The sequence below is a fragment of the Ophidiomyces ophidiicola genome, assembly GCF_022830035.1.
Source record: "Ophidiomyces ophidiicola strain CBS 122913 chromosome Unknown scaffold_22, whole genome shotgun sequence".
Classification (NCBI taxonomy): domain Eukaryota; kingdom Fungi; phylum Ascomycota; class Eurotiomycetes; order Onygenales; family Onygenaceae; genus Ophidiomyces; species Ophidiomyces ophidiicola.
In genome coordinates, this window is record NW_026054662.1 from 89,209 (window position 1) to 116,944 (window position 27,736).

A 27,736-nucleotide genomic window follows, 5' to 3' on the forward strand; every position below is an offset into this window, starting at 1 on the left:
TGCATCCAAGACCACACAACATACAAAACTACATAACCGTATAAACAATAGCTTTGTAAAGCCAAACTTCTAGGGCAATTCTGCAATAGTTGTTTCATTCCCCCTTTACGGAGCAGTCTTTCTCTGATTGATATTATCTCTCACCGCACATATATGGTTTGAAGCGGGGCGAGTTACCAAAGATCTAAACCCGTCCAGCGGACGTTTTAGACGCTCTCCACATTTACCCTAACAGGTGTCTGGGTGTGGGGTGTTTCAATATTAGTTAGTTAGTTGGCCAGTCCCAAGTTTCCCCTGTGCTTATCGCGACCTCACGGAAGGGGCCTTTACCAGGCGTGCGCAGCACGATTTGGACGCGATGTCGAAACTCTGGGAGGTAGACCCCGAGACGAGGAGCAAGGTATGCCACACCAGTGGGGAAGTCGCACTGCGGTGGAAACGTATCTAATTACATACGGCATCTTTAGCTCCTCCTTGTCCAGAAGACAAAAGGAAATGATCGGTGTTGCGATTGCGGTGCTCCATCGCCGCAATGGGTAAATCGTCTCCTTCCTCCTGAGGCAGCGCATTGTAATGCAGCACATGGCTAATGGTTCACTTCTTGGTGTTGCAGGCTTCTCCCAAGTTTGGTACCTTCATCTGTCTCAATTGCGCGGGAATACACAGAGGGTTGGGCGTTCACATATCCTTCGTTCGAAGCATAACCATGGACGCCTTCAAAAAGGCAGAAATACAACGAATGGAACTTGGGGGCAATGAGCCTTGGAAAGAGTTCTTTGACGCCCATCCTACCACGATCGCGGAGGGAACTACGTTCGATGACGCTACAGTGAAGGAAAGATATAGTGGTGATGTTGGCGAGGAGTGGAAAGCCAGATTGACCGCTCAGGTTGAAGGAAGGGAATATGTTCCGGGCGAGGAGAAAAAGAACACGGTTTCTAGAACCAATACACCTGGCACACCAGGGATCAGAAACGGAGATGAGCCCAGGGTGGTATCACCCAGAAATACAGATGGTATTAAAAGCAAGAAACAAGAAAATGAAGACTACTTTGCTCGGTTAGGTGAAGAGAACGCGGCCAGATCGGCCGATGTGCCACCCTCGCAGGGCGGGAAGTTCACTGGCTTTGGAGGCGGTATGCCAGCGTCAAGACAAGCCACTCAGCAAGAGAGTAATATGCCAGGAATAAATGATTTCCAGAGCGACCCTGTCGCTGCACTAACCAAAGGATTTGGATGGTTTACAAGCACTCTTGGAAATGGTGCGAAAACCGTCAATGATTCTTATATACAGCCTGCAGCTAAATCGGTATGTTGGATTTCTAAATTAGTTGTTACTATGATTCGTGGCAACCTACTGATTCTTCCTTCCTGGGCAGATTGCAGAATCAGACCTCGCCGCTCAAGCCAGATTAGCTGCAGTGGAGGTAGGTCGGAACATCCAAACTGGTGCTCGTGGTGCTACAGACTCTTTCAGCCGCTTCGTCGAAGGGCCTGCAAGCGGACCAGGCAACCAAAGCCGATCGGGTCCTGGAAACAGCCGTTTTGAGCCCGAAAGAAAAGATTTCTGGGATGACTTTGCAGCACTTGGAGAAGAAAGAAACCAAAGAGCAAATGCGAGTACGACCCCGACTAGATCTGGAGCAATCGGGACTGCGGCGATGAAGAAAAGTTCTCCATCGGCCACGGCTTCAACTACAGCAGCATCAGCCAAAGGAAAGGGGAAGGATGATTGGGATGACAATTGGTAATATGGTGCTGTTCTATATTGACCTAAGCTTCCGTATCTATACCCTTATCTATTTATATGATTTTGTCTCCAAAAGGTTGAGAAAGTTCCCGCACAGATGCCGATGTCCTACCCTGCAGATGTACACATTAACTGAGGAGCTTCAATGGACAAAGGATGGTTCCAATGGCACGGGAAAATTCAAATGTGATACATTTAACAGAAAACTCTCATTCATAATCGCAATACATTTTACGCATATACTAATATAAATGCTACCTTTAGAGCTAGTTTAAAATAGCCTAGACCATAAAAATAAATGACAATGTGTCCTTAAAATATATATATATATATATACCTACATATCTCTGAGCACTCAGGGAAAAAATTACTTTTAGGGCCCGGGCATGGAAACCATATATCTTCTTTGAGCTACATATGTAACTTAAGCATGTTTATATAACAGTGAAAGTTGGTTTTGGTTAATTTTAGTCTCACCCAAAAAATCACCGGTTTATCGAATTCCTAAGGCTCATCCTTGTGATGTTTAATAACAGAAGGGATGGGTTTGATGCCCTTTTAAAAAGAAAGCAGCTAAGCGCGTTTTCAAAGTTTTGCTCAGATCCAACCTACTTCCTGGCGCAGTCTATATATAAATTACCACGAAGACTTCCTTCTACGCATTCGTGTCCTGTTACAGTGGTGTGTATCTCTGACACACACAACTATCAACCGAACCTCCCTGATGGCGATATTCTCGTTCATGCTGGAGATCTCACTCAGTCTGGATCTCTGGCTGAAGTCCAGCGCGCTCTTAACTGGTTAAACTCACAGCCCCATCAACACAAATTTGTTGTTGCTGGCAATCACGATCTCATCTTGGATGCCTCATTTCCATCAGCCCATTTTCGCGATCGACAAAACATTGACTGGGGCAGCATCGTCTATCTTCAGAATAATACGGCCACCGTCCAGTGCGCGAGAGATCGAACTATTAAAATATACGGGAGCCCCTTCTCCGCCCGCCATGGCAATTGGGCATTCCAATATCCACCAACAATCGATATATGGGAAGGCACAATACCAGAGAACACAGATATTTTGATAACCCATGGACCCCCAAAGGGCCATTTAGATCTGAACAAACTGGGATGTGGGTTTCTTTTGAAAGAGTTGTGGCGATTATCTACAAAGCCAAAGCTTCACGTATTTGGTCATATACATGAAGGTTATGGAATTGAAAAAGTCTCTTACGACCGTGTTCAGAAGGCATACGATGATTTCATCTTATCTGGTGGAGGCGTGTTGTTTTTGATCTATTTATGGTATGTCTACATACTTTCGGCATTGGGGATTGAGAAACAACTGCCTTCGGGGTGGCTTGTAAATGCGTCCGTGGTTGGAGGCTTGCGCGATGAGAAGCGAAGAGGAGCAGTAACGATTAATATCTAGTATCTTGAAGGAGATATCATTTTGCTGTTTATAGCTAGTATGCTTATCAAACGAAGTAAACGGGAGGGTCCCAGGCAAGAATGTTTTTTTCTAGGAACTCAGAGCTGGCAACGTCGCTAGTAGGAACTTCACCATCTTTGCCGGGAATGACGAGTGTTGTGTTCAGCCTGGGAACTTTAGCACACCATGCTGGTATCGTTTCGAGCACTCGTGGGCGTGACTGCAACTCATCGAGCTCGTCGCTTCCCATAATGATAGCAGGTGCATTTCGAGGTAGACCCCTCTCGATCAATCGGTTGAAGGCTCGCACCATACAAGTTGGCATAACGGCGAGAAGTGCATATCGTTCTGGATCCGGATCGGCAGGGTCTGGTATATCGGACACTCGCCAGTCGGACCTGTTGAAAAAGAACTCGATTTCGGTTCTAAGGCCAAGGTAGTGGCCAGTAACGAAGTATTCGTACATGCGGTATAAAGAAGCGAGTGGTGCGCGCCCGCGTGCTTGCGCTTGTCTCGGTTCACGATGGGCAAGTAGCCAGGAAACCGTAGGAGAGGGTGGATTTGGGATTTTCTTGATATTTAGTATAGTCGAAATTGAATGCACCCAAGAGCAAACGGTCCAAGCTGAATCTCGAAGCTGCATATTGAAAAGCAGATTGCCAGCAACTGAATGTAGAAATGATAAATAAATAGACAGTAATTTCAGTCCTGTTTACATACTCTGTGGCATCAAACTCTGTAGAATGGGCGAGAGAGTATGTACCACTGTACGGAGTAAATAACAGGGAAACTTAATACCATTTAATTTGGGAACCAGGGAAACCACCCATGATCTTGACTTTTACACTGAAAATCCCAGGAAAAATCACGATCAGCTTCTAGTACAAGTAACGCGATATGCCAAGAAAGTTCCGAATTTTCAAGCTGAAATATTCCGGATGCAGTTACATACTTGCGAAGATATTATCGGAGAAAAATAGCGTGACAGGTATGTATACTGCCTAGGCTAGGCTAGGCATGGAGATTGGAGGATTCTCTTTCGTTTTCTTTGTACGGAGTACGGCGTAGATTTGGAACACTAGGCTCCAAATCACGTGCCTTTTTGTAGGGACCTTTCCAGATCTTTGTCTTCAATGAATTCGTCAGCTGCGTCATTGATGTGTAGCGTGCCCGTTTTTAGTTGCTCTTTCCAGCGCTTGATGTAGAATACTGCCCAATCAGGATCCGTTATTTGCAAAGCCATTAAAAAATCTCTGCATATTTCCGCATTTGACATATTTAGGCGGGTCTCTAGGTCGGAGCTTATCATTTTCCAGGCTAGTGCCCACATTTGGTGTCGTTGATTGCATGCCGTGTAACCCTTCTGTAATATACGGTAGCGGCGGCGTACTTCACCAGTAGTGGGTCTGAACTGCTTATAAAGATGCGCTAATTTTTCTTTTGTTGTGTCATAGCGGGCCACATCCAATGAGATCTTTAGATCCACACTATTGTGTATGTAAACACCTATCTTTCCCAAGCCAGATGTTATTCTGTTGTAACGTTCTTGGTTAGCTGTAAATAGCCTGTACGCGCTTTCATACAAGGCTTTGCTATTCTCTGTCAGAACTCCGCCTTCCCTGAATTTGTCTAGGTCTGGACATTCTGGCGCTATATTTGTAGGGTGTGTCGTCTTTGTCGGGTCAATGTAGGGCCAAACGTCGTGTGACACTGCATGTGATTTAATAATCATGTACCATGCTTCCCAATCTTTTCTGATCACGTTTCCTTCGATGGGGATAGTTTTTCCATCTCCATGCTATTCCGTGCTCCGTGTTCTTAACCGTGTGTTTGTTCACTGCAAATATCGAATTCGCTCTATCGAGTGTGTGATCGTAAGGGATTCGTATATAATCAGGACGTGGAAATAGAGTGCTTAAGCGTGAGCCGGGCTCATAACGAGGTACGAGCTGGAGATCTGATCTCATATTATAGAGAGATCCAGGCTACTTTATATAAGTGAGTAGCTAGCCCAAGTGGGGCAAAAAGAGCCAATCAGAGCGAAGCAGAGTGAAGCTCCGATGATGCATATGTGGCAAAAAGGCACGTGATTTAGCGCCTAGCGGGTGTTCCAAAGCTACGTCTCCGTGCCTAGCATAGCCTAGGCAGGTCTCCGCTTGACAAGGTATTCAGCAGAGCGTTGCTGAACAATCAGCACAGAAGTTTGGGGTAGGAGGCCTTGTGCAAGTTCTTGATCAAGGGAATGAGAATGACCTTCTCGAAATTTTGTTTTTTAACCTAGTCTCTATGAAAGAATATATAGAGCGAATTAATACAGACATACTAGATCGTCAAAAAAGAGGAAACTACCATATCAAATACTGCATTAACGATCTGTGATCTGATTTTTGATGTTAAGAGGAATGCTGAAAGTAGCAAAATAGGTAATCTATAAACCTCGTAGTTCCTTTAAAGCGGCTTTTTCTCTTTGGCTGTTCATCCGCTCGAAACGGTCCACACTCATCACAAATGTTCCCCTTCCGCTCGTCAAACTTCGAAGGTGTTTCAAGTATCCAACCATTTCTTTCAGTGGAACTTTGGCAGAGATAGTTCGAGAGTCATTTGCACCAGATAGTTCGGTGTTACTGTATGATGATGACGAGACAAACGGGTCATCAGGCGTATAAATTCTAGCCAGGTCAATTGGTGGGAGATCTTGGACACTTCCAGTCAGGGGTGAAGATGTATCCTCATCTAGGGACACAATATGACCACCTCGAGAAGAAGAAATATCATGCACGACGTTTCCCAGACTTGATCCAGGAACGCTAATTGACACATTCATAATTGGTTCCATGAGAGAGCACTTTGATCGGACTTCTTTAAGAGCCGCTTGCGTGGCGAGACGGGCTGCCGCGGACAGAGATGAAGGTGTGGTGTCGATCCCGAATAGATGCCGAGAAATATCAAAGATGAGAGTGGCGTGGACATTGCTAACGGGAAAGGAATGCTTGGGCCCTCGTGCGAGAGCAGCAAGGCAGCCATTGTATAGCGAGTTTCGGAGGTCAACTAAAGTAAGGTAAGAAAGTAGTCCACTTTCAAACGCCTGGGCTCCGCCCGTCGCGTCAAACTCATGGATCTTTATAGTGATACGATTGCCATCCTTTTCTTCCGTGAAGATGACATCAGTATCTTCCGAGTCCTCATCTTCAAATTCTTCTTCATGGAGGGGTTCTCCCATTGCAGTGCAGTCAACGTCCTGAGCGGGTTCTACTATTGTAGTGCAGCCAGCTTCCGAAAGGGGTTCTACCATTGCAGTGCAGCCCGCACGCCCCTTGCGACCCGCGATCTCTTTCTCAAAAATTCGAGTTATCTTTTTCGAAGGAGTTGTGACGCATTCGCGATATCCAATTTCAATTTTACCAATAGATGCTTTAGCCTTGAAGTCCTTAATAAGACGATCACCGGCAATCTCCAGGTGAAGCTCACCCATTCCACTGAGTAAGGTTTGTCCAGAGTCTTCATCAACGGTAACGTGAAGGCTTGGGTCTTCTCGAAGTAGCAATGCAAGGGATTCCTGCAAATTCTTTTCTTCACTGAGACTTTGGGGCTCGACACTAGCAAAGAATACAGGCGGAGGAACAGTGATGGGGCTAAGTTGAAGGGCATTGAATGGCTCAGGTGCATGCTGCTTGTTTCCACCGAATGTGACCAAAGTGTCCCCAGTCCTAGCATATTTTAAACCAGCTATTACCCCAATATGTCCAGCTGCAATAGATTCAACTTCAATAGCATCATTGGCGTACATTTTGAAGAGTCGAGGCGCTCGTTCGGATACGTCAAGATTTGTATTGAATAACAGTGAGTTTCGATTGAGCACGCCGGAGTAGACGCGGACATACACCAGAACACCTCTCTTGGCATCACTTACTACCTTAAAAGCGAGGGCACAGCTTTCTACAATGTGTAGAAATCCTGCACCTGCCGAGAGAGACATATAATTCTTCTTCCGTTTCTGCTTAGCAGGCCTATCTAGGCTTTTCAGTGAGAGCTTTCCCCTGAGGAGGCTTTGTAGTCCACCGGTCACCAATCCGACACTAATTTCTGCGTCAGGGCGTTCGCTTGGGCTCGGCAACAAATTCACTACTGCATCAAGAAGTGGCTGCACGCCGATATTCTTAAAGCTTGCGCCACAAAAGGTTGGGGTGATTCTGTTGTCTTGCTGAAGTAGGCAGCGTCTAAGACTTTCCCAAATCTCAATTGGTTTGACAGCCAAATGATCTTCGTCGTATTCTAGAAAGTTTTCCACCATGGTATCGTCGTGCTCGCTCAAGAGTTCAACAAGGGCAATGCGAGCTCTTTTTATCTCCTCGGCAAATTTACTCTCAGTCTGTTCTAGAGTTTCCAAACTTACAGCCGATATCTGCTTTCCATCCTTTCCAGCATCCCAATGGAGAGCTTGGAGTGAGATGGCATCTCCAATACCCTTGAACTTGTTTTCCCTGCCCTCAAACCAGGGAATCTGACAGACAGCTGGCCAGCCGCAAAGTTTGGATCCAATTTCCCTCACTGTCCGACCAAACGCAGCACCTTCACGGTCTAGTTTGTTGACATAAGCAATCCGGGGTATATCATAGATGGCAGCCTGGTGCCATACTTTCTCTGTCTGTGCTTCTACTCCAGCTACTCCATCAAGGATACACACTGCTCCATCAAGAATTCTGAGGGATCTCAAAACTTCAAAAGTGAAGTCAGCGTGTCCAGGGGTATCTATGAGATTGATGGTGTGCGGCAAAGCGGATCTTGGTACACCTGGTCCCTCTGAGACTAAGGTACCTTGGCCCTCCGGAGGCCAGTGGAAAGTAATTGCAGCGGACTGAATAGTTATTCCTCTAGCACGTTCTGCCGGAAGAAAATCGGTTACAGTTGAACCGTCATCAACATCTCCTATTCTTTTTGTGAAGCCACTGTAATAGAGCATACGCTCTGTAGTTGTCGTTTTCCCAGCATCGATATGCGCAATGATACCGATGTTGCGAGTGCGATTAAGATCCGTAATTTCATCTCGCGCAGCTGAGGTGGAATATGCACGAAGATTGGGCAGTGGAGGCCTGAATAGTGGCGTAAAGTTGCGCTTCAGGCTCCTTCGACACTGCGAACATATCCATCGTATGGTATATGTAGAGCTGAGCATGCCGGATTGTAGTTACGGGAAAATTAGAGCATTCTTCAGCCTTATTGTAGTATATTTATGCACAGCCCGCCTTTACCAGTAACTAGGGGAGACAGAGTTGATTCAGTGGAATTTTCAAATCCGGATAACTATCACTGGAGGCTTGGCAAAGTCACGGGCAGTTGACTAACTACCTAAACTAGTCTTTGCTGCGGCGCGCGTAGCCACCCAAAAGCGAACTGGCATCTCGAGTAACTCGCCAACTCTTTGCGCTTCTGCACGCCTTCTTTGCTGACATTGATGAGTGACGATTTTATATTCGATCCCGAATTGATATTTCAATACGTGCTGCCCTACGAACCTTACCTTCCAGCCGCCGATGCTGGCCTAGTCCACGCAATTCCGCGTTTCCCACCTGCTTTCGCACAGTGCGAATCCCTCCCAAAAGCGTTGGAGCATGGACTATTCAAGTTTATCCCAGGATTCAGACCATCATTCTGGCGCATCACCATGGGGCTCTTCCTCACCACGAGCTGACAGAAGCTTCCCTTCGTCAGTTGGAGAGGTGCCGCCGTCCCCATTTCCGTCGCAGCACGACTCCCCATACACAGACACAGCCGGAGATCTGCGGCCTGCTTCCGCTAGTGATTCTAACTCCCCCGGTTTGGTGGAGCGATTCCATGGGACGCAGATAAACGAGACAGATAATGCCGAGGGAGGATCAGGGTGGGCGCACTCGCAAGCCTCACAGCACCAACCTCCTCCCCGAGCCCAGGCTCCCGCAAGATACCAAACTGGGGCAAGACATCATGCACGACAACCTGCCCCCCAGTACAAGTTACAGGCTAAAATTACCGCTCTAGAAAGAACTGGGAAAAAAGATCCGATTCTGCGCTTTGATGTACACGTGCGTAAAGTCAAACGTCCACCACTGTTCTATTGCTAATAAGCCCGTTGAGTAGACCAATATACCGAAGTTTAGAACAACTCAATTTCGGGACGTACGACGTACACATTCGGAATTTTGTAAATTGGCGGACCACTTGATATCATCCAACCCCGAAGCAATCGTTCCTGCTGTACCCCCACCTTTGACACCTGCTGGTGCTGGGACCGATGAAGATGAGATCCGTATCAAAACATCTATGCAGAGATGGCTCAACTACGTTTGCAGTAATGAAGTTCTTATGCATGATGATGAAATAATCCTTTTTGTTGAAAGCGATTTCGGGTACAGCCCGGTCGTGAGAATGAGGCAGCCTGCCACTGGTGTCCGAAGAAAGTATTTGAAGCAGTTTGCACCACCGCCAGATGATACCCCAGAACTACTAGATGCGCGGCCGGTGGTTAAGCGGTTTTACCTTGGAACAATGGATGCAGGACAAAAGGTCGACCGCGTTGTGAAAGCGCGGAGAGGTGAGTCTGTGGCTCGTCTTATCTACGCATACAACTAATTTCCTCCGCAGGCCTTGCTCTTGCCGAATCCGATCTCGGTGTTAAACTGGGGCAAATGAATGTTCAGGAAACACACCCCGGGTTGGCAAATGCCTACCGGAAACTCGGCAAGGTTATTCAAACCGTGGGTGATTACCACGCGGCACAGGGCACAGCAGAGGCAACAACATTCGGAGACCCTCTGAATTACCATTCATCCGATGCACTTATTGTCAAAGAAACCTTAACAAATCGGCATATTCTTTTGCGAGAACTGATCCAAGCACAGCAAGCGACAAGAAGCAAGCGTGCTGCTGCTGATAGACTAAAGTCTAGTTCATCTGTGCGGGGAGAGAAGGTCGACGAAGCTATCGCGGCTATGGAAGAGGCGATACAACATGAGAATTATTTAACGGAAAAGACACAGCGAGTTACGAATAATTTGCTGCAGGAAAAGCGACGATGGTTCAACCGCACTGCTGATGATGTTCTTCTTAGTATTAAAGAATATACAATTCGCCAAATCGAATTTGAACGCCGAACCCTGAGTACACTTGAGAGTGTGCGTGCCGATATTCGAGCGATTGATTCCTCCGGTGGGCTTAGTCGTTTGGGCCGCGAATCACACCCCGCAGCCCGTCGCGCTAGCCTTGCTTCAAGTCAAGGCCCAAAAGGTGATGCCTGGAGTGGCGTTCCTAGGCGCGGTGACAGCTTGAGCAGGAGTATTAGTGGGAGCCTTATTCCGTCTTTACCGGAAGACGACGAGGAGTCAGCTGGGGATTCGCGAAAGGGAAATACGAGATCACGAAGCGGGACTATGGAAGATGATGAGGATCGAGTGGATGCGAAGAATGCAGCCAGTCGTTTAGCAACTAGCACTTTCTGATTGAGCGAACCTTGCAAGTGTTTATATATTTTGACAGGTTGCTTTTATGTATTTCTGCTGAGGCCATAACTACCCACTCCGACTACTACCTGGCATGTATCGTTACATAGGCATTTGAACTCTCTGAGTTTACAACGTCCATGACTCCATACTGAACAGCTAAACTTCTGTATCGAATCGCAACATCCCATTCTCAGTAATTATTTAATAGACCATGGGATATTCCTTTCAATGATATAGACACTGGTTCGGTAATATCCTTACTTTGCTTGAGCTTGACTGTCCTTTTCAGCTTGGGCCTCCGGTGGAAGTTCCTCGAACCTCTCCAACCCGTCATTGGGCAAATCAAACCAAACGGGTTTCTGCTTGACATAGATATAGCCTCCCGGTTTGGTAAGCGCATTGTGACCTCCTACAATATCCCAATCATCAAATGATCCAGCTGCTAGCGAAATGTTATCTGGAAATGCATCCATCTCAAATGTCAAGCTAGAGCCGCATCCATCGCAAAATCCACGTTTAGCAAAGTCGCTGGATCTGTAGTACTTGGGCGGTTCTGTGATCCAGGTCACAGAACTGCGGAGGAAGTAGCCGGCAAAGGTTTGATACGGTGCTCCAGAAGCCTTGCGGCAAGTTATACAGAGGCAGTTCTGAACCCACTCGGGCATTGCGGTACTGGTGTAGCGAATTTTGGAGCATGCGCAGCCACCTTTGAGGACAATGGGGGCAGCCATTCGTAATAGGGTAGATAGGGGCCGTAATAGGAAATAAAAGTTTTAAGTATCAAGTAACGTAGTAGTGTAGTCGAGTAAAATGGAGGAGGAAGTATGTGTTTATATACAGACTACGGAGAATCTGCGAGCCATGTTCAACATGCCATCATATTAAGTTTCAGAGTTGTAACTCGTAACTGAATACGAGAACTTAGCTTGTTAAAGGGCGTATCTTGGTGTCCTATTCAAAGCGAACTTTCCGATACGGATCGCGGGGTGGTTTGAAATTCCCTACTCAGTACGGGGACAGGTTATGAAATTTAGCTCTTATCTGTTCTTCCATAACCATTTTGACCTAAGGCGATGTTAATCAAAGCAGTTCCACTCCATAATGCGATTATTCGATTGAATTTGAATGGATGGGAATCGTCTTTCTGGGGTATAAAGTAACTAAGGAGAATTGACGTCACTTTTGGAGAAGGATTAATAATCAGCCAAACCGTGCAAACGCGGGAAGGGCTTTGTTGTTATCTGAGGAACCCGCCAAGTGTTCTGGACGTCATTCTACGCGACTCGCAGCTCGATTTTAGCGATGGGCTTCTTTAAACGCTTCCGAAAGCAAGCTCAAGGATCATGGCAGGGGCTCCCACTTCCGCCCCTAGATCAAGATACTACACCGATTTTTCAAACGTGGCATGAATTCACACCACCTGGAAACAAGTGGGCCGCCCTCGATTTGAAATTCCCATCTGCGGCACTGTCGGATTCTAGGGTTGAGGCCGCGATAGCTTTGGACTCACCACTAGGTCTAGTTACATGGAATGTCGATTCCTCCTGCAACGCTCCAGATACGCGCATTTCTGCTATAATCTCGCATATTCAGGGCCTAGCTTCGCCGGTGGATATAATCTTCTTGCAAGAAGTATCACATCCCGCTCTTTTGACTTTACTGTCAATTCCCTGGCTTCGTGATCAATGGTTTTCCAGTGAGGCAGACCTAACTAGGTTTGGAAAACAACCCTTCATTAGCTTGACCTTTTTATCAAAACTGCGCTTTGGCGTGCCAAATTCGTCATCTAACAAAATTACTCTTGGCCCAGTCTGGAGGGTGAAATATCAAAGCCGCTTTGGGCGGGATGCTCTCTGCTGCGATATTCTTTTGCAGAATCAGCTACGCATTCGCCTTATTAACGTGCACTTGGACTCTCTTCAAATTACCCCGTCCATGCGGCCCCGGCAGCTTTCTGTCGTTGCTTCTTATTTACGTGCGACTGGTCATGGCCTAATAGGTGGTGATTTCAATCCTGTTCTTCCCGGCGATGACGATCTTGTTAGTTCGAATGGGCTTGTCGATGTATGGTCCCGTATTTATCCAAATAAGCCTGGCTTTACTTGGGGCATCGATGGCAAGCAAAGATTCCCGCCCCACAGGTTAGATAAAGTCGTTGTTGTGGGTCTTCAGAGCATTGGCATTTCAATACTACCTCCTGGAACATGTATGAGCAAGAACAGGTGTGAATTGAGCCAGGTGCTACAGAACTCAAAGGAAGGCCATCACGCTGAGCTGTTAGTACCATGGAGTGACCATTGTGGGCTTTTATACTCATTTGTAGTTGTGAACACTCAATGAAGATGAGTTTTATCATGCAAGCTTATTCTTTCGCAAGAGAATAATACAGTACTAGGTCAAAAGTGTTGACACCCCCCCTACTTTTACACCAAAACCCACTCTTTTCACAACCAAGTTGCTCAACAAAATTGTATTGTAACATATCAATTAATACACATTAATATGTAGAGAATTGGTAGAAGAATACTTTAAGAATAATTTTATTAAATAATTATAAATTATTGTCTCTGTAAATCTCATTAAATATGACTGAAAGCTATCATCACATAGACTCCTCTATACATCATGAAAATAAGTCATAATTAAATTATTAAAGACACAAGGAATAGTTCAAGCATTTATCTCCATATTGATTATATTATTCAATATACTAGCATACAATTTTGTGGGGTAATTGGAGTTTGAAAAGTGTCACTTGAAAAAAAGGGTGCCAACACTTTTGACATGGCACTGTATGTGACTTGCTTAGAGATGAACCGCTCTGTTGGTAAGTTTGATAATACTATAGTATAAACACCATGAAGCCTCTCCCTCCACCTAAAAAAAACACTGCTGCATTATTTTTATAGGATAGTGGGTTTCATTTGATTGATTAACCTTAATCAGGTTGTTGTGAATTTCCATTTGGGAATATTGCTGTTGTTAATAATACCTCTAAACACTGGGACAATTGGGTTCTCCTTTTTCAAACCATCTAATTCTACTCCGTATGCAGATAAATCCGATTGCTACAGGCTTCCAGGTTAGGATGACTTGGTTGCGCCCCGCACTATTTACTATAAGGCAATGCGCACGGTACTGATGCTCAAAATTTTTGCCACCTGCTCCATTAACAATGAAAACCATAAGCCAATACAGCGAGGTGACAGGGCCATCGAGTTTTGTCGTCTTGCGAAGGTTGCTGCCTAACAGGTGGTCATGTGATAAGGAGTGCCGTAACTAGGTTTGTACACGTGACTTTAAGCTTAGTTCCGATTACGGCCTAGCGCGATATGGATTGAGGTTTATGGCGACCTTTCCAGGAAAGGAAAGAACAGAATCGCCTGCAGTCCTTTGAATGCCTTTCAATGGGCAACACAACAAAATAGAGACAACTTTCTCTTATCACTCTGTCTGCATCACGTCTTCTACGGATGGTACGTTCCTGAGCCTACCTGCCCTCGTCATCGCTGGCCTGAGTTCTAACTCAGACAGAACTGTCGAGTCGGGCCATTCTCTCCAGGTCACAAATATTGAAACGGTCGCTCGACGCAGCCCGCCATGGCTCCCGCCACTGGCAATAAACGCAAGCGGGGCGATCGGTCGTGGTCTGGCGATTGGAATAACGATGGCTCTCGGCCCTCTCCCCATCGACCTGGTAATTTGAACCTCGCTCAACACCAGCAGGGCCAGTATTACAACCAGTCTCGGGATGGAGGGGACAATCGTGGACGGGGAGGTCGACGAGCGAGCAGAGGAAATCGTAATAATAGGAGAGGAAGCGATGGATCTAATTTCCAACAAAGGGACAGCCCGACAACAACAAAAGTTCCGCCTTTGACGCCGGATGACCCCAGGAATTCTCAGGTGCAAGGATCGCCGCAAGCTACAGCCTCAACATCGCCATTGACACAGACTCCGGTGCTCAAGAAATTGCCTCCTTCCTCTTATGCTTACGATTACTTAACCGACGACAGTCTCAATTCCTGGATTCCGTTAGGAAAACGGAAAGTTGTTGACGCCGCCTCAGATGCTTGCGCAAAAGAAGACGCAATTGCCTTAGCATCATTATTCCAGGAAATTGTCAAATCCACGTTCGAAGGTCGGATGTCAGCTGTAGAAGCTGGGGCATTGGTGAAAGAGATAACAGGTCAAAGGACGCTTACAACCACCACAGGACAGGATTCAGCACCTTCTACATTCAATAGACACACCATATTCCTCGATACCCTTTCAATTCTCACGGATTCTGACTCCTCGCACCCAAGCCTACGCTCTTTTGTCTTTGCTACTGGAATTTCCCCGTCTCTTATGAGACTTCAACTCGATACTCCTCTTCTGCAAGCTCTCGGCTTGATTAGAGACACATTTGGTCGTATGGGAATTCGGAAACAGACCAATATTCTATATCGCCAATCGAACTACAACTTGTTACGAGAAGAGTCAGAAGGCTATTCCAAGCTACTGACTGAGCTATTTACAACAAGTAACAATGAACCGCCAACAGGTCATGTTATTGAAGACACATTTGAAAGAGTGAAAGCCATGATTGGCGCCTTTGATATGGATGTTGGAAGAGTTCTGGACGTGACTTTAGATGTGTTTGCCGCCGTTCTGGTCAAACAGTACAGATTCTGCGTCAAATTTCTTCGCGTCAGTTCGTGGTGGCCTAAAGACAGTGACAGTATAGGTAGTAGAGTAGGCCTAGGGCTGCCAAAATGGGCATTACCCGGCTCCCCTGGATGGTCAGCCACTGATAAAGAACGAGAAGAGGTCCTCCAGCTAAATGAGCATAGGGATCATATGTTTTGGGATAGAGTACGAGCAGTCGGCATCAAAGCATTTTTTGAAATTGGACACCAGCTGGCATGCGATTTTAACAATGACCGCGGTCGTGATTCAGAAATAGACCCGGCAGCGCAAGAATGGATAATAAAAACAGGCACTTTGCCTCCCAAGGGAAACAAAGTCGCCGCACAGCTACTTGGTTTCAAATTACGGTTCTATTCGTCCAATGCTCGAAACGCAAATGATACTTTGCCCGATAACTTGATTTATCTAGCCGCGTTGCTCATAAAAGTTGGGTTTATATCTCTTCGAGATTTATATCCCCATCTATGGCGACCAGACGAGGATATGGACATTCTCAAGGAGGAAAAAATGAAGGAGAAAACCGAAAGAGAGAAGGCTGGCCGCCGCGGTGCGTCCACGATGAACGCGTTAATGACAGCTGGTGCTTTGGCTGATGATACTTTGCCTCTTCCCCCAAGAATTCGTGGCCTGGAAACGAGATCTGCAACACCAGTAAAAGAGAATGAGTCTGACAAAGATAAAACTGTGCCTCCAAAAGCTGAAGAAACAGAGCAATTACCAGAGCCAGCTGACCAGAAGGTGTTACTGCTAAAGAGTTTGTTGACCATTGGCGCTCTCCCTGAGTCCCTCTATATCCTTGGCCGCTTTCCTTGGCTGCTCGATGGTTACCCCGAACTCCCTGAATACATTCACCGAATTCTCCATTACTGCTTGCATAAAGTGTATCGGTCAGTACAGCCATTGGCAGCACGAACGGCGTTGAAAGACTGCAAAAAGGTTGTTGCATCAGAACAGGGCTCTGTGTCCCGAGAATGGGTGCGACTTTCTGACGCCAGTCCTCGAAGGATTTTACGCTGGGCACAGTTGGATAAAGAAGATACGAACGACGGAACAGATTACCGGTTCTACTGGGATGATTGGACGGATATTATACCTGTCTGCCAATCTGTCGATGATGTATTTGCATTGTGTGGTACCTTTTTGAACTTATCTGGAGTTAAAATCGGACTGGACCCCAGTTTACTGTTAAAGCTAGCTCGAATCGGAAAACATAGTTTAACAGATGACCAGTCACAATCGAATCGAACTCGATGGATCGATCTCTGCAAGCGCCTATTAGTTCCCGCACTGAGTTTAACGAAGATGAACCCTGGAGTCGTCAATGAAATCTTCGAATTGATTAGCCAATTTCCCCAGCATGTGAGGTTCTCTTTCTACGCTGAATGGCATTTTGGACAAGTTTCCCGGCTGCCTGACATAAAATCTGCCTTCGACCAGGCGAGATTTGAGACCAAGGATGCTTTAAAACGACTAAGCAAAACAAATGTTCGGCCAATGGCAAGAGCACTTGCAAAGATTGCATACGCCAATCCCGGAATCGTTGTTAACGTTGCTATCAGTCAGATTGAATCATATGAGAACCTGATCGAAGTGGTTGTGGAATGCGCGAGATACTTCACTTATCTCGGGTACGATATCTTGACATGGTCGTTGATCAATTCCCTTGGCCAAAAAGGGCGAAATAGGATGCAAGAGAGCGGCCTATTAACTAGTAGGTGGCTGAATTCACTGGCCTCTTTTGCTGGAAGAGTCTTCAAAAGATACTCAAATATCATGAACCCCGTTCCAGTTCTTCAGTATGTTGCTGAACAGCTACGCCAAGATAATGCTACCGACCTCATTATCCTAGAACAAATGATTAGTTCTATGGCCGGAATTGTTACAGATACCAACTTTAATGATGCCCAAGTTCAGGCAATGGCCGGTGGTGAAGTTTTACAGTCCCAAACTATGCTGCAATTGCTGGATAAACGCCATGAATCCAAAACGACATCTAAACGTCTGATGAAAGCGCTTACCGATTCTAAGCTAGCGGGTCAGCTCCTGATTGCCATTGCGCAGGAACGCGTTACTTGTGTCTTCAAAGAGACCGAGGCAGATGCTGAACTGAAGCTCCTTGGTAATATATTCGATGAAATTCACCGCATCCTGACGCAGTATCTGGATGTTCTTCGAAGTAATTTCACCGTCGATGAGTTCGACCGTTTCGTTCCTGACGTTACCTCTCTTATTGGCGAGTTTGGAATTCAAACCGAACTTGCATTTTGGATTTCACGTCCTAGTATTGCACACCGAATGCTTGAATTTGATAAGCAGAGGAGCGAAAACCTTTCGAAGAAGATAGAGTCCGACAACGCAACTACCCACAAGATCTCCGATGACGACGTACAAATGGGCGATGGGAATTCTGCCGAGAAACCCGCAAAATCAGACTCAGGAGACTTCATCGTTGAGTCGACCCATGGAGAAGGACAAAAGGACAGTCCTGAAACACGGAACACTTCTTCGATATTGAATTCAATCGAAAACCATACACCTTGGCACCCTGTTTTGGAGGAGATGATGTCCAAGATGAGGTCTACTTTGCCAAATGAACTATGGGAAGTCGTAGGCCTACCGTTCTACACTACTTTCTGGCAGCTATCGCTCAATGATATATATGTTCCTCAAAAATCCTACGAAGATGAACTTGAGCGTTTGAAAAAAAGGGTTATTGCCATTTCTAGTGATCGTGCCGATATTAGCTTGGCTGGCTCTCAGAAAAAGGAGAGGGAGAAGAAGCAAGTGAATGACCTACACAACCGTATTCTTCTTGAACATAAACATCATGTTAAGGCGTTTTCGCATACCCGTGGTCGACTTCATAAGGAGCGAGAAAAATGGTTTATTGGCATGAGATCCAAACCTGATATCCTTAACATCGCAATCATCCAGCAATGTTTGCTTCCTCGGCTTTTATTGTCTCCTGTCGATGCCCTGTACAGCTTTAAGATGCTGAAGTATCTCCATTCTTCCGGAACTCCGAATTTCAGAACTCTTGGACTACTGGATAAACTTTTTAATGATAAAAGGATGGCTAGCATTATATTTCAGGCCACTTCGAAAGAAGCAGACAACCTGGGGAGATTTTTAAACGAGGTACTGCGTGATCTAAGTCGGTGGCATGCAGACAAAGCTATCTATGAAAAGGAGGCGTATGGCGCCAAACGAGATCTGCTCGGCTTTACCTTAAATATTGATTCAGACGGCAAACCACACGTGTTTTTCGAGTATGAGAATTTTCGACGAATTCTGTATAAGTGGCATCGATTGTTTGGTGCAGCATTAAAGATGTGTCTTACCGGTGGCGAATATATGCACATCCGCAACGCAATTAGTGTATTAAAAGCTGTTGTTCAGCATTTTCCAGCTGTCAACTGGATTGGGGCGGACCTGCTAACGGCTGTCAATAACCTAAAAAGGTCCGATCCTCGTGATGACGTGAAGATTCCGGCGGCGTCGTTGATCGGGGATCTCCGCAAAAGGGAGAAAAAGTGGCTTCTTCCACAGGCCTTTATGCTTGTAAGTTTAGTTAGGATTGCCGACGATAATTACTGACGCAAAGCAGGCGGCCCCTTCCGATCACCGAACAAAGTCAGGGACTCCCCAACCTCGCTCTACAACGCCTAAACCTCTAAATGCAACAGCACCTAGCTTTGTCCCCCCCACTGTTCTTACAAAGTTAGTTGTACCATATCGCTTTTTTTTTTTTTTTTTTTACAACATTTTTAAACTTTCTAACCAAAATCTACAGAGCGACGAACGACGAAGCCAAGCCCGCCGATGTTGAGGATGGTGAGGTTCACGACGGAAAAATGGACCTCAACAAGACTGGCCCAATTGAAAAGCCACCCTCCCCCTACCATCTCTCTCCTAATTTAACAAGTCTCCCTGAGCCAGCTGCAACCGAGAACGTCGCGACTGAGACCACTAAACAGAAATATGACGGCAATAATCAACCAGCCACGGACCCTTCAGCAAGTCATTTGGAATCAGTGAACCGCCTGGAAACGAAAGGCAATGAAGATGAAAACGCTCACCCCAAACCTTCTTTGGATGCCAAGCCAAACCTGGCAGCTGGTTCAGAGCCTATTCAATCTGCAAGTGTTACCATGCCGAGTGAGGGTGGCCGTCGTTTTGCCGACATTCCTCATCGACAGCCACCTAAAAATTTACCAAACAAACCCGAAACGCGCCCGTATCGAGATGGTCGAACACCCACAAAGCCGTCCGATATTCTTGACAGACGAGACAATATAGTAGATACTCGTGACCTAAAATACCACGATCACGTAAGATATGGCCCGCACAATCGTCAGGACCTGAGCAACGACTCAATAGCCCCCAGTCGATCCACTGACGATTGGGATCGAAGGGAGCCACCTCGCTCGGATAGAGATTTTAGCCGTCACTTACTGCTAGATGACCATTCTAGCAGACATGCTCCCCTCCGCGATCATGAACGCCCAGATAGGTCAAATAGAAACAGATTCGATCAGCTTGAAGTCCAGCATTCGCCTTATCGTCAATCCCGGGATGACGGACATCCATATCGCTTATCTGCCGTACAGCCATTTCATGAAGGGAAAGGAGAAACAGGGCGAGAGCTCCAACGACCTGATCCTTCAAGAACTCAGCCCGACGATAGGAGGCGACACTCTTCCCAACCTCCAACACCTCCAAGAGGCGACGAGAGCCACAGACGGCCAGAAAGGGGAGACGAACACCGTGATACCAGAAAAGGTACCACGTCGTCAGCTCGCCCTGAAGACGCGCCTCTTGGGCCAAGAGGCGATCGAGTTCTGCCTGGTAGCTCTGAGAGTCGACCCCAAACAAATTTTCCTCGCAGTGCTAAAGATCATCGCCCAAGCCGTCCGCCCTTTGACCCTAACTATGGTCGCTTGAACCAGGACTCTAAGTATAGCCGAGCAACGGAGCCGTTTGATCGCTCTTCGGACATTCCATCTGGTCCGAGGCGGGCCCTATCAGGCCGCGGAGGGCGAAGCATCCCTACACCGCCTCAGGTCCCATCCTCCTTACGTTCTGATAGACCTCCTCCTACGGGTCCATCGGCTTGGTCGACCTCAAGACATGGACAGCATCAGGACCAATCTTCTGCTGGTGTTCCTCCCAGCCCCGGCGCTACTCCGACTCTGGATACTTCTGGCATTCATCCGGATAGGCTACGGGCTCTTCAGAGCAGCACGGAGCGCTCTTATGGACCAAGCAGTCAGGAGCGGCAGCAGCAACCACAACAACAACAACAACCGCCTTCCCCTGCGCCTATGTCAGCACCTTCTGGCCCTCGAGGTGTTGCAGCACCCGGTCCATCCCCCACACGGCCTTCAATGCCTGGGCCATCAATCACGGCCGTGGTGCCACGGGTAGATAAGAGATTTGCGGACTTGAATAATAGGTTGCAAGAAGGCTCTGGTTTTTCGGAAAGAGGAGGCCAAGGCACTACGATTCGAGGACGAGGTGGTGTTGGTCGGCAGAGCAACTCGGTCAACGCTCCATCCCCGCAAAATTCTGCACTACATGGAGACTCGTCAGCACCAGGCAGCATGACTTCTGGTTTAGGAAAGCCCGAATTATTTCCCTCACGAACAGGCGGAGCGCCCCAGCATTCATCTCCCCGCCATGCCCCAGATGACGAATTACGTAGAGCTGGGCGTTCTGGGCGTAGGAGTGAAATCGTTGAAGAAGCTGCTTTACAAACACGATATTCTCCCCACCGTACTTCCAGCGGTACCCATACTCCAGAGCGTGGTTTGGACCAGGGTCCAGATCGTGTCAATGAAAGGGGACGTGAACGACGTCGACATGGTGACGACGATGGTGTCAGACGGAATGATAACAAAAGGGAGGATTATAGAGAACGGCCGCGGGAAAGGGAAAGCGATCGCGACCGTGACCGTGAGAGGGACAAAGATAATAAAGATCGTGATCGTGAGAATAATAGAGAGTTTGATCGGGACCGCGATCGCAGTCATGGTAACAATGAACAGATCGAGGGCAAAGATGATATGCGACATTCAAGAGAGTCTTCATCAAGAAGAGCTAGCCTACTAGATGGTGCTGAAAACCAGTTGATGGGACGAAGTAGAAGAGAAAAGCGCGATCGCCAGGATGGCCCTAGCTTTCACGGCGGTGCTCCATTTGAACCTTTACGGCGCATGCCAGGTAGTAAGCCTGGATCTCATAACCTGCCACTACCTCCGGTTCCCCCGCCTCCTCCTCCTCCTCCTCCCCCCCCTGCACCCAACGAGCGTAGATGGCCTAGGAATGATGATCGTCCAAGAGAGCGTGAACGTGACCCGCACAACCGCGAGAGAGATCGGGATCGTGAGAGGGATCGAGATCGGGAGCGCAGAGATACAGGGAGCATGAGCCGCGTTGGAAATAGCAGAGAGGACGTCGGGCCTGGGCCTGGAGCTACAGGAACATGGCCAAGAAAGCGCGTACGTGGTGCTACTGGGAATGTGGAGGAGGGTCAGGAACAAATTGGGCCGATGAGAGTGGCGAGTGAGAGCAAGAGACAGAGGAGATGAGCAAGCATTTGACGCAAAAGGTGCTCCACTGACTGTTGGAATGTTTCCCGATTTGTTGTTCAGCTACTTTTTATTGCATACCCTTATGTTAATTTCTCCCGTCTCTGATATCTCCTTATGAAATTGAGATCTCGGATTTTCTTTCTATACACCTCTACTGCGGTATTTACATACGTTCATGAAGGTTGGGAGCTTCTGCTCTTTATTCTGGAGCTTCTTATCTAGCGAGTTGGTTCTTGCTTGACAATCTCTTCCCTACTCTTATGTATTATATAACTATCATATGTTAATGAAAAAGCGTGTTAAAATTTTTGAGAACCCTCTTTGTTGCCCCCTAAAATGTCGATACATAGGATCAAAAACAAGCACTTTTTATAAATTGGTAGAACTATACGGAGTATGGAAGTTTTCAAAAGGTTGCTTAGGCGGCCCTCATTACATCGTTATCACCGACCCGCGTTACGAAGTTATAACTTGCCAAGCCCTGATAACCCGGTTATCACGGCGTCTTCCTAACAAACCCATTCAGTATAACTCGGTTATTCAGCCAGCTTGGCGGCATGACTTAGAGTTCGTGTTATATGGGGCCTCCGTACGGTGATTGGCAGGCTGTAGAATTACTATGCCAAAACAGTACATGTGCAGGGCTGGTAGCTTAGTAATTAGAAAGCTTAGTAATTACATCATTCAGCATTAGTCATTGTACACAGCATACAGCCTGATTACTAAGCTCTAGCGCGTATAATGCCAAGACGTTTCTAAGTCACTAACTAACTCTTCTACGCCTACTCCGTACACATTTTTCTACTATCCTACTACATAGAAGCCTACGCGAGGTAGTGGACCGCTGGTCTTCTATGGAGTACTCCGTACTCCGTAAAGACTTTGGTTCACACAGCCAATGCAGCTATTTTATCAATTTTAACTGCTTGAATTGAAGCTGAGCCCCCTACCTAATTGGGTATCCATGATGAATCCCATAACATGTTGTGTCCTACGCAACACGTCAGCCTCGCTAAATATATTTATCCCAGAGACGCACAGGCCACCGCTGGTGATGTTTGTTGCTCAGCCTCGTGCAACTTTTTGAACCGGGATATTTACTCCGTACAGAGCACAGAAGGCTAACAATTGAGTTTTCATGAAGATTCCAGTTTTGTGATCCTCCGCGGCAAGAATGGGGGAAGAAGCTTTCCTCCAGAGCGAAGAAATCCCAGTGAAACGCACAGCATGCGAAGTCTAACCCATCTATGGGCCAAGCTGGAGCGTAGTTATGTTCTGCCTTTTCCCACCCAAAACATACCGAGAGTACTCCGTAGGCGTCGCGGTTCTATAATGTTGTGCAGCGGAAATACCTACCTAAATTCCCCATTATTTCGAGACACTGTCCACTCTCCCCTTGAAAACCCGAATACAAGCCGATGTTGAACCGAAATCCAGCCGTCTGGAGATGAGTCAAAAGGAAGCAGCAGCTTAGCTCAAAGGAGTGTCTAGCCTTCATGTTGTGTGGCTATTCTGGTATGCTGTACGGGGTATATATCCTTCAATATCTGGATGAACTATCTAAAATCGCAGGGACATACTGTAATGTCGTCGAGATGGCACTGCCAATTACTGTCAACTGCAACTGACTTCCGTTGATTCTCTCAAGCTTAAGAAAGCTTGTAGTTTCGCGAGTAAAAATACGAAACTATCCAGGAGGCCTATGATAATACTGCTAGCCGACTATATAGTGTGGTCGCTATCACCAAAAATATATACATCACTATTGCCGTTGCTTAACCTGCAAATTTCGGCCTCAGAACCCTAGATGTCTGTTTCAGCGGCATACAAAATACTCGAAACCATTGAAGATTCTACTTGCAACAGATGAAGAGCTGAAATCTAGCTATATGGCTCGGACAGTTTTCTTTTTCTAGAGCTGTTCCTACCCTGTCCTACGGAGAACTCGTAAGTATAATTTTTTGTACTAAGTTGCTAAAGAAATTTCAGATTGGCAACAAATATGGGACGCTATACGGAGTATTGTCTCCGAAACAGTGGAAATTTTACTATGATCGTCAGTCCCACGGTTGAGCTGATCCTGTCATTGCATGAATAAAATGGCAACCACAACGTCCCCCAGCCAATTAACAGGCCCCACCAACTGCAATGGTACCCTTGACAGAGTAGCAAACACCATGACACCCTTCCGTTGTTGCACTGTCAGTAGTAAGCAAGTTCATGCCGATGCCTGTCTTACGGGTGTAGACAATGCTTCGGGTGCCATTTAAAATCTTGGGGAAAGAAAATATCCTATCACTTCCAGAATTATTTCAATCACCCTACTACCCTTCTCCTCACAGCAGCACATATGCCATCGCATCATTGTTGATTCTCTGTGTTGCATCAAAACTCACGATGTATAATCCAGTTTCTCTTATTCGATATGTTCTATGGTTGCTACCCCTTCTTGGGTTCTGCACTCTGTGGGTATGCTCTAAACAGAATAACTTCATTCCTTTGAATATGGCGGCGGTGCTCAATGGAGAGCTCCCCGGGACCCCAGGTGTTGCATTAACGACTCACTTCACCGGAATGAAAACCGTCGACAAAGTACTCAGCTTCTACGTGGTATTCTACTGGATCATCTGCAATGGCAATTGGCCGGCCCTCTCTTTTTTGGGAGCTTGCCTTGCGACAGTACTGGGCGCCGTGTATTCCCTAACCGCTCTCGAGGCAAGCCGGACGCAACCTTTCCTGCGAGTTCTTGGCAAGTATGGATTTACATTACCTGACACTTTAAGTCATAACTATGCTGCTCCTGCACCTCTGACCACTTTCCTGTAGGATTACCAGTCTAGGAATTTTTATGATGCTGTTAGGGTCGGCCGTAGCCGTCCCGACTTACTGCGCACTGGATCTTTTACCGTCTAACCACTCCCTCAACCCACCAAGACCCGGCTTTCATGCCATTGCCTACCTGCCCCTCTGCCTTTTAGCCGGATATTACTCCATTCCGTCCCTCATGGCCCTTCGCCCAACTATTATCTCCTATAATTTCAAGCAGGGGATGATAATTGTACTGCAGGGATGGCCTCTGTGGGTATCCAGTTTGATTTGGCTGTCGTCTCACGCTCAGGATGTAGGAACACCTCCACCAGCTAAGGTCATGTGGCGTCGTCGCCGGACCGTCTATTTGTTTTCCTTGTTTACATTGGCTGCTCCCTATCTGGTAATGCTTGTCGTCTCGCTTTTTTCCGGCGTAGACATGGGATTAATCCGCGTGTTCAGTCCCCCAGTGTCTTGGCCTAGTCGAAGCGTCACCTCAATCGAGGATGGACTTCACCAGTTTCTTTTGTGGGACTTTTGGATTGGAAGTTTTGCATTCCTCCTATGGTCCATAGCCCTTTACTTCCGCTCCTCCTTGGAAGGTTCTAGTAACTACAGGCTAGTGTTGGAAGTGCTGGCCCTATCTATTACTATTTCACCTTATGGTGCAGCGGCATTCATTCTGTGGAGGAGAGAGCAAAACTGCCGGGAGCTCTCAGAAAAATTAAGAAGAGGCTAATACTAATTTGGGGTATGGAAAAATATATTCACAAGAGCATATCAATGATTGGTACATGCGCGTCTTCTCTTTGTTATCACACAGTGCTAGTCTAGAGGAGGTATTCTTCCCCTGGTGAAATGGTGGCAGAAAATGAGCATCACGACGAGCAGAGCTAACTGACATAGTACCTTCTTTTTGTTTATAGCTGATTCCCATTTACCCTTGGATCTATTTGGAAGTGGAATGTAGTCCACGGCCGTGGCGTCAGCTAGGAGGCTGCTGATAGAATAAAAAAGCAAGTCTCCGCTTAGTGGGTAGAGATACCGACCAAGCAGTGGTTTTATCCATCCTTGTTGAGAATGGAAGCGTACCACTGATCGAGCTACCCTATGCATGTTCTCAAAACGCGGAAAGAGCCCAGTTGCAAGGTTTCTTAGAAGGCCATTGATTATACAATCTGAGCGCTCCTCTAAAGCACTGATTCGGTGCAATACATTGGCAAGAGCGGCGACATTTTCTATTGCCATATTTGCTCCTTGGGCAATGTTCGGTGCTAGCTGCAAAGCGAGATCAGCACATCCGGCTTTACTAAGGGCCCAGTTCCACAGTGCACACACCTTACTGATGCTATCTCCAACGCAAATAGCACGGCCGTAGTGCCAAGTCCGAAACAGGTTCTCTTCTAGGGAAGTTGATGAATATCCAGTAGTCCGCATCCAGATATCTCCGAACCGCACCCCTTTCCAGATAGGAAAGTCAACAAGGTTTTCAGCTTTTTCTCGCACTTCATCATGCGAAAGTCGAGGCGCGGTTGGGTAGATATACTTCCGGTCTAACTTTTGAATGGCAAACCATCCAATGCAGCCATCCTTTCCTGGGAAGACAAGGAAGCTTAGGTTTTTGAAGCAACGAATGATTTGCTCCCCGGGATTGATTCCAACCACTGGCTGAGATATCCCAAATATGCATCTGTATTCAGCGTGCATACCTTTTGAGCGTCAGTTAGTAACAATTCGGCATCTGTTCACCTTACCGTGTTTTTCATCCTCAGTGATCCACCCCGGTTGTTTATCATCAGAAATCCGCCAGATCTCAGACCGCACAGTGCTGTGGACTCCGTCCGCACCAACCACGATATGGCCTTGATATTCTTGCCCATCATCAGTCCAAACTGAGACACACTTGTCGTTGAGCTCAACCTTCACTACTTTACAACCCGTTCTGATTTTTGACGAGTCTTTGAATGCCGCATATAATGCATTTAGTAACTGGAAGCGTGTGAGAATTGTGACTGGGAACCCATATCTGCTTGGAACAGTTAGCTTGCATGGCAATGGATATATACAATGATAATCCAAAACTTGCCTTTGATGGAGGCGAGCCGGAAAGTGATCGCTGCAAACGAACCCGTCCGGATAGCCTGTATGCGCCACCCTGATAGGACTGGCCGACTTTTCCACCAGGCTGTAGACTCCCAGCTGATCCAGGATGCGACATCCATTTGGCATCAAGACAATGGAGCCTCCAATATTAGTTTGAATGTTAGCATGTTTCTCGAGCACCAGATACTCAATATTCGCCTGGTCCAGGCAATGGGCAAGCGTAAGGCCAGCCACTGAGCCGCCCACGATAATTACTTTGAACCTGGGATTCTCCATGTGGAGATTTCGTCTGGGAAACAGCGTCTCACTGGCAAGGACAAGAGCAATGACTTTGGTTCACCCAGAACAAACACCTTTCGAATTTCAAGGGTATATATAACTACGTCGCTATGAGCAGTGAAACAGCGCAACATTTGCCTTCAGCACAGTAGCAAACCTACGAGCAGCATGTGATAGCTTCGATATCATTGCCTATCGACAGTGTTCAAAACCCAACACCAACACGAGCTCACCCTTTAGATTTGCTTGCCTGAGCAATCATGGATCCTCTAAGGCACTTGTATCCACCATCCGACTTCTATTATACGTTGCACGGTTCAATCCTTTTCTCCGCCTCTCCGCCCCGGTCTGCCCGCGTCTTAGTATACAGACGGGTGCCGGGAGCGTTGTTCATCCGGATGATGAAGTCGATCTTTGTCCATGCAACTTAATGACAGTCCCATAACCCCCAATTACTTGGGCATCATCAATAGTCGGAGTGCGATTTCGCGAGCCCCTCGAATTCAGCCATGGACGCACCCCGTTCGGCTGCATGGACTGTGGGACAGGAGATCTGCCAGACACAGGACTATGCATGCTACTACCACCACCCATAGAGAGTACAG

At 46.9% G+C, this 27,736-nt stretch overlaps 9 protein-coding genes across 9 annotated transcripts; 5 read left to right on the forward strand and 4 right to left on the reverse strand.

Annotated features, from left to right (window-relative positions):
- Positions 1-358: 358 nt before the first annotated feature.
- GCS1 (Zn finger-containing GTPase- Activating Protein for ARF) lies at positions 359-1,751 on the forward strand (the record flags this gene model as incomplete). Its single annotated transcript, XM_049253948.1, has 4 exons — positions 359-400; positions 468-536; positions 614-1,309; positions 1,380-1,751. 4 exons carry the CDS (start codon positions 359-361, stop codon positions 1,749-1,751), a joined length of 1,179 nt encoding a protein of 392 aa, XP_049107017.1.
- Positions 1,752-2,272: 521 nt separating this feature from the next.
- Positions 2,273-3,181, forward strand: LOZ57_004910 (uncharacterized protein; the record flags this gene model as incomplete). Its single annotated transcript, XM_049253949.1, has 1 exon — positions 2,273-3,181. One exon carries the CDS (start codon positions 2,273-2,275, stop codon positions 3,179-3,181), a length of 909 nt encoding a protein of 302 aa, XP_049107018.1.
- A 46-nt stretch (positions 3,182-3,227) lies between these two features.
- LOZ57_004911 (uncharacterized protein) lies at positions 3,228-3,824 on the reverse strand (the record flags this gene model as incomplete). The annotated part of the gene is made up of 1 exon (XM_049253950.1): positions 3,228-3,824. One exon carries the CDS (start codon positions 3,822-3,824, stop codon positions 3,228-3,230), a length of 597 nt encoding a protein of 198 aa, XP_049107019.1.
- Positions 3,825-5,609: 1,785 nt separating this feature from the next.
- Positions 5,610-8,354, reverse strand: MEF2 (Ribosome-releasing factor 2, mitochondrial; the record flags this gene model as incomplete). The annotated part of the gene is made up of 1 exon (XM_049253951.1): positions 5,610-8,354. The coding sequence occupies one exon, from the start codon at positions 8,352-8,354 to the stop codon at positions 5,610-5,612; it is 2,745 nt and encodes a 914-aa protein (XP_049107020.1).
- Positions 8,355-8,790: 436 nt separating this feature from the next.
- VPS17 (Vacuolar protein sorting-associated protein 17) lies at positions 8,791-10,653 on the forward strand (the record flags this gene model as incomplete). The annotated part of the gene is made up of 3 exons (XM_049253952.1): positions 8,791-9,240; positions 9,296-9,749; positions 9,800-10,653. The coding sequence occupies 3 exons, from the start codon at positions 8,791-8,793 to the stop codon at positions 10,651-10,653; spliced, it is 1,758 nt and encodes a 585-aa protein (XP_049107021.1).
- Positions 10,654-10,913: 260 nt separating this feature from the next.
- Positions 10,914-11,387, reverse strand: LOZ57_004914 (uncharacterized protein; the record flags this gene model as incomplete). Its single annotated transcript, XM_049253953.1, has 1 exon — positions 10,914-11,387. The coding sequence occupies one exon, from the start codon at positions 11,385-11,387 to the stop codon at positions 10,914-10,916; it is 474 nt and encodes a 157-aa protein (XP_049107022.1).
- Positions 11,388-11,958: 571 nt separating this feature from the next.
- LOZ57_004915 (uncharacterized protein) lies at positions 11,959-12,996 on the forward strand (the record flags this gene model as incomplete). The annotated part of the gene is made up of 1 exon (XM_049253954.1): positions 11,959-12,996. One exon carries the CDS (start codon positions 11,959-11,961, stop codon positions 12,994-12,996), a length of 1,038 nt encoding a protein of 345 aa, XP_049107023.1.
- A 1,260-nt stretch (positions 12,997-14,256) lies between these two features.
- RLR1 (THO2 plays a role in transcriptional elongation) lies at positions 14,257-21,938 on the forward strand (the record flags this gene model as incomplete). Its single annotated transcript, XM_049253955.1, has 3 exons — positions 14,257-18,909; positions 18,956-19,068; positions 19,142-21,938. The coding sequence occupies 3 exons, from the start codon at positions 14,257-14,259 to the stop codon at positions 21,936-21,938; spliced, it is 7,563 nt and encodes a 2,520-aa protein (XP_049107024.1).
- Positions 21,939-25,574: 3,636 nt separating this feature from the next.
- Positions 25,575-27,128, reverse strand: LOZ57_004917 (uncharacterized protein; the record flags this gene model as incomplete). Its single annotated transcript, XM_049253956.1, has 4 exons — positions 25,575-26,027; positions 26,088-26,458; positions 26,504-26,775; positions 26,878-27,128. 4 exons carry the CDS (start codon positions 27,126-27,128, stop codon positions 25,575-25,577), a joined length of 1,347 nt encoding a protein of 448 aa, XP_049107025.1.
- Between the last annotated feature and the right edge of the window lie 608 nt (positions 27,129-27,736).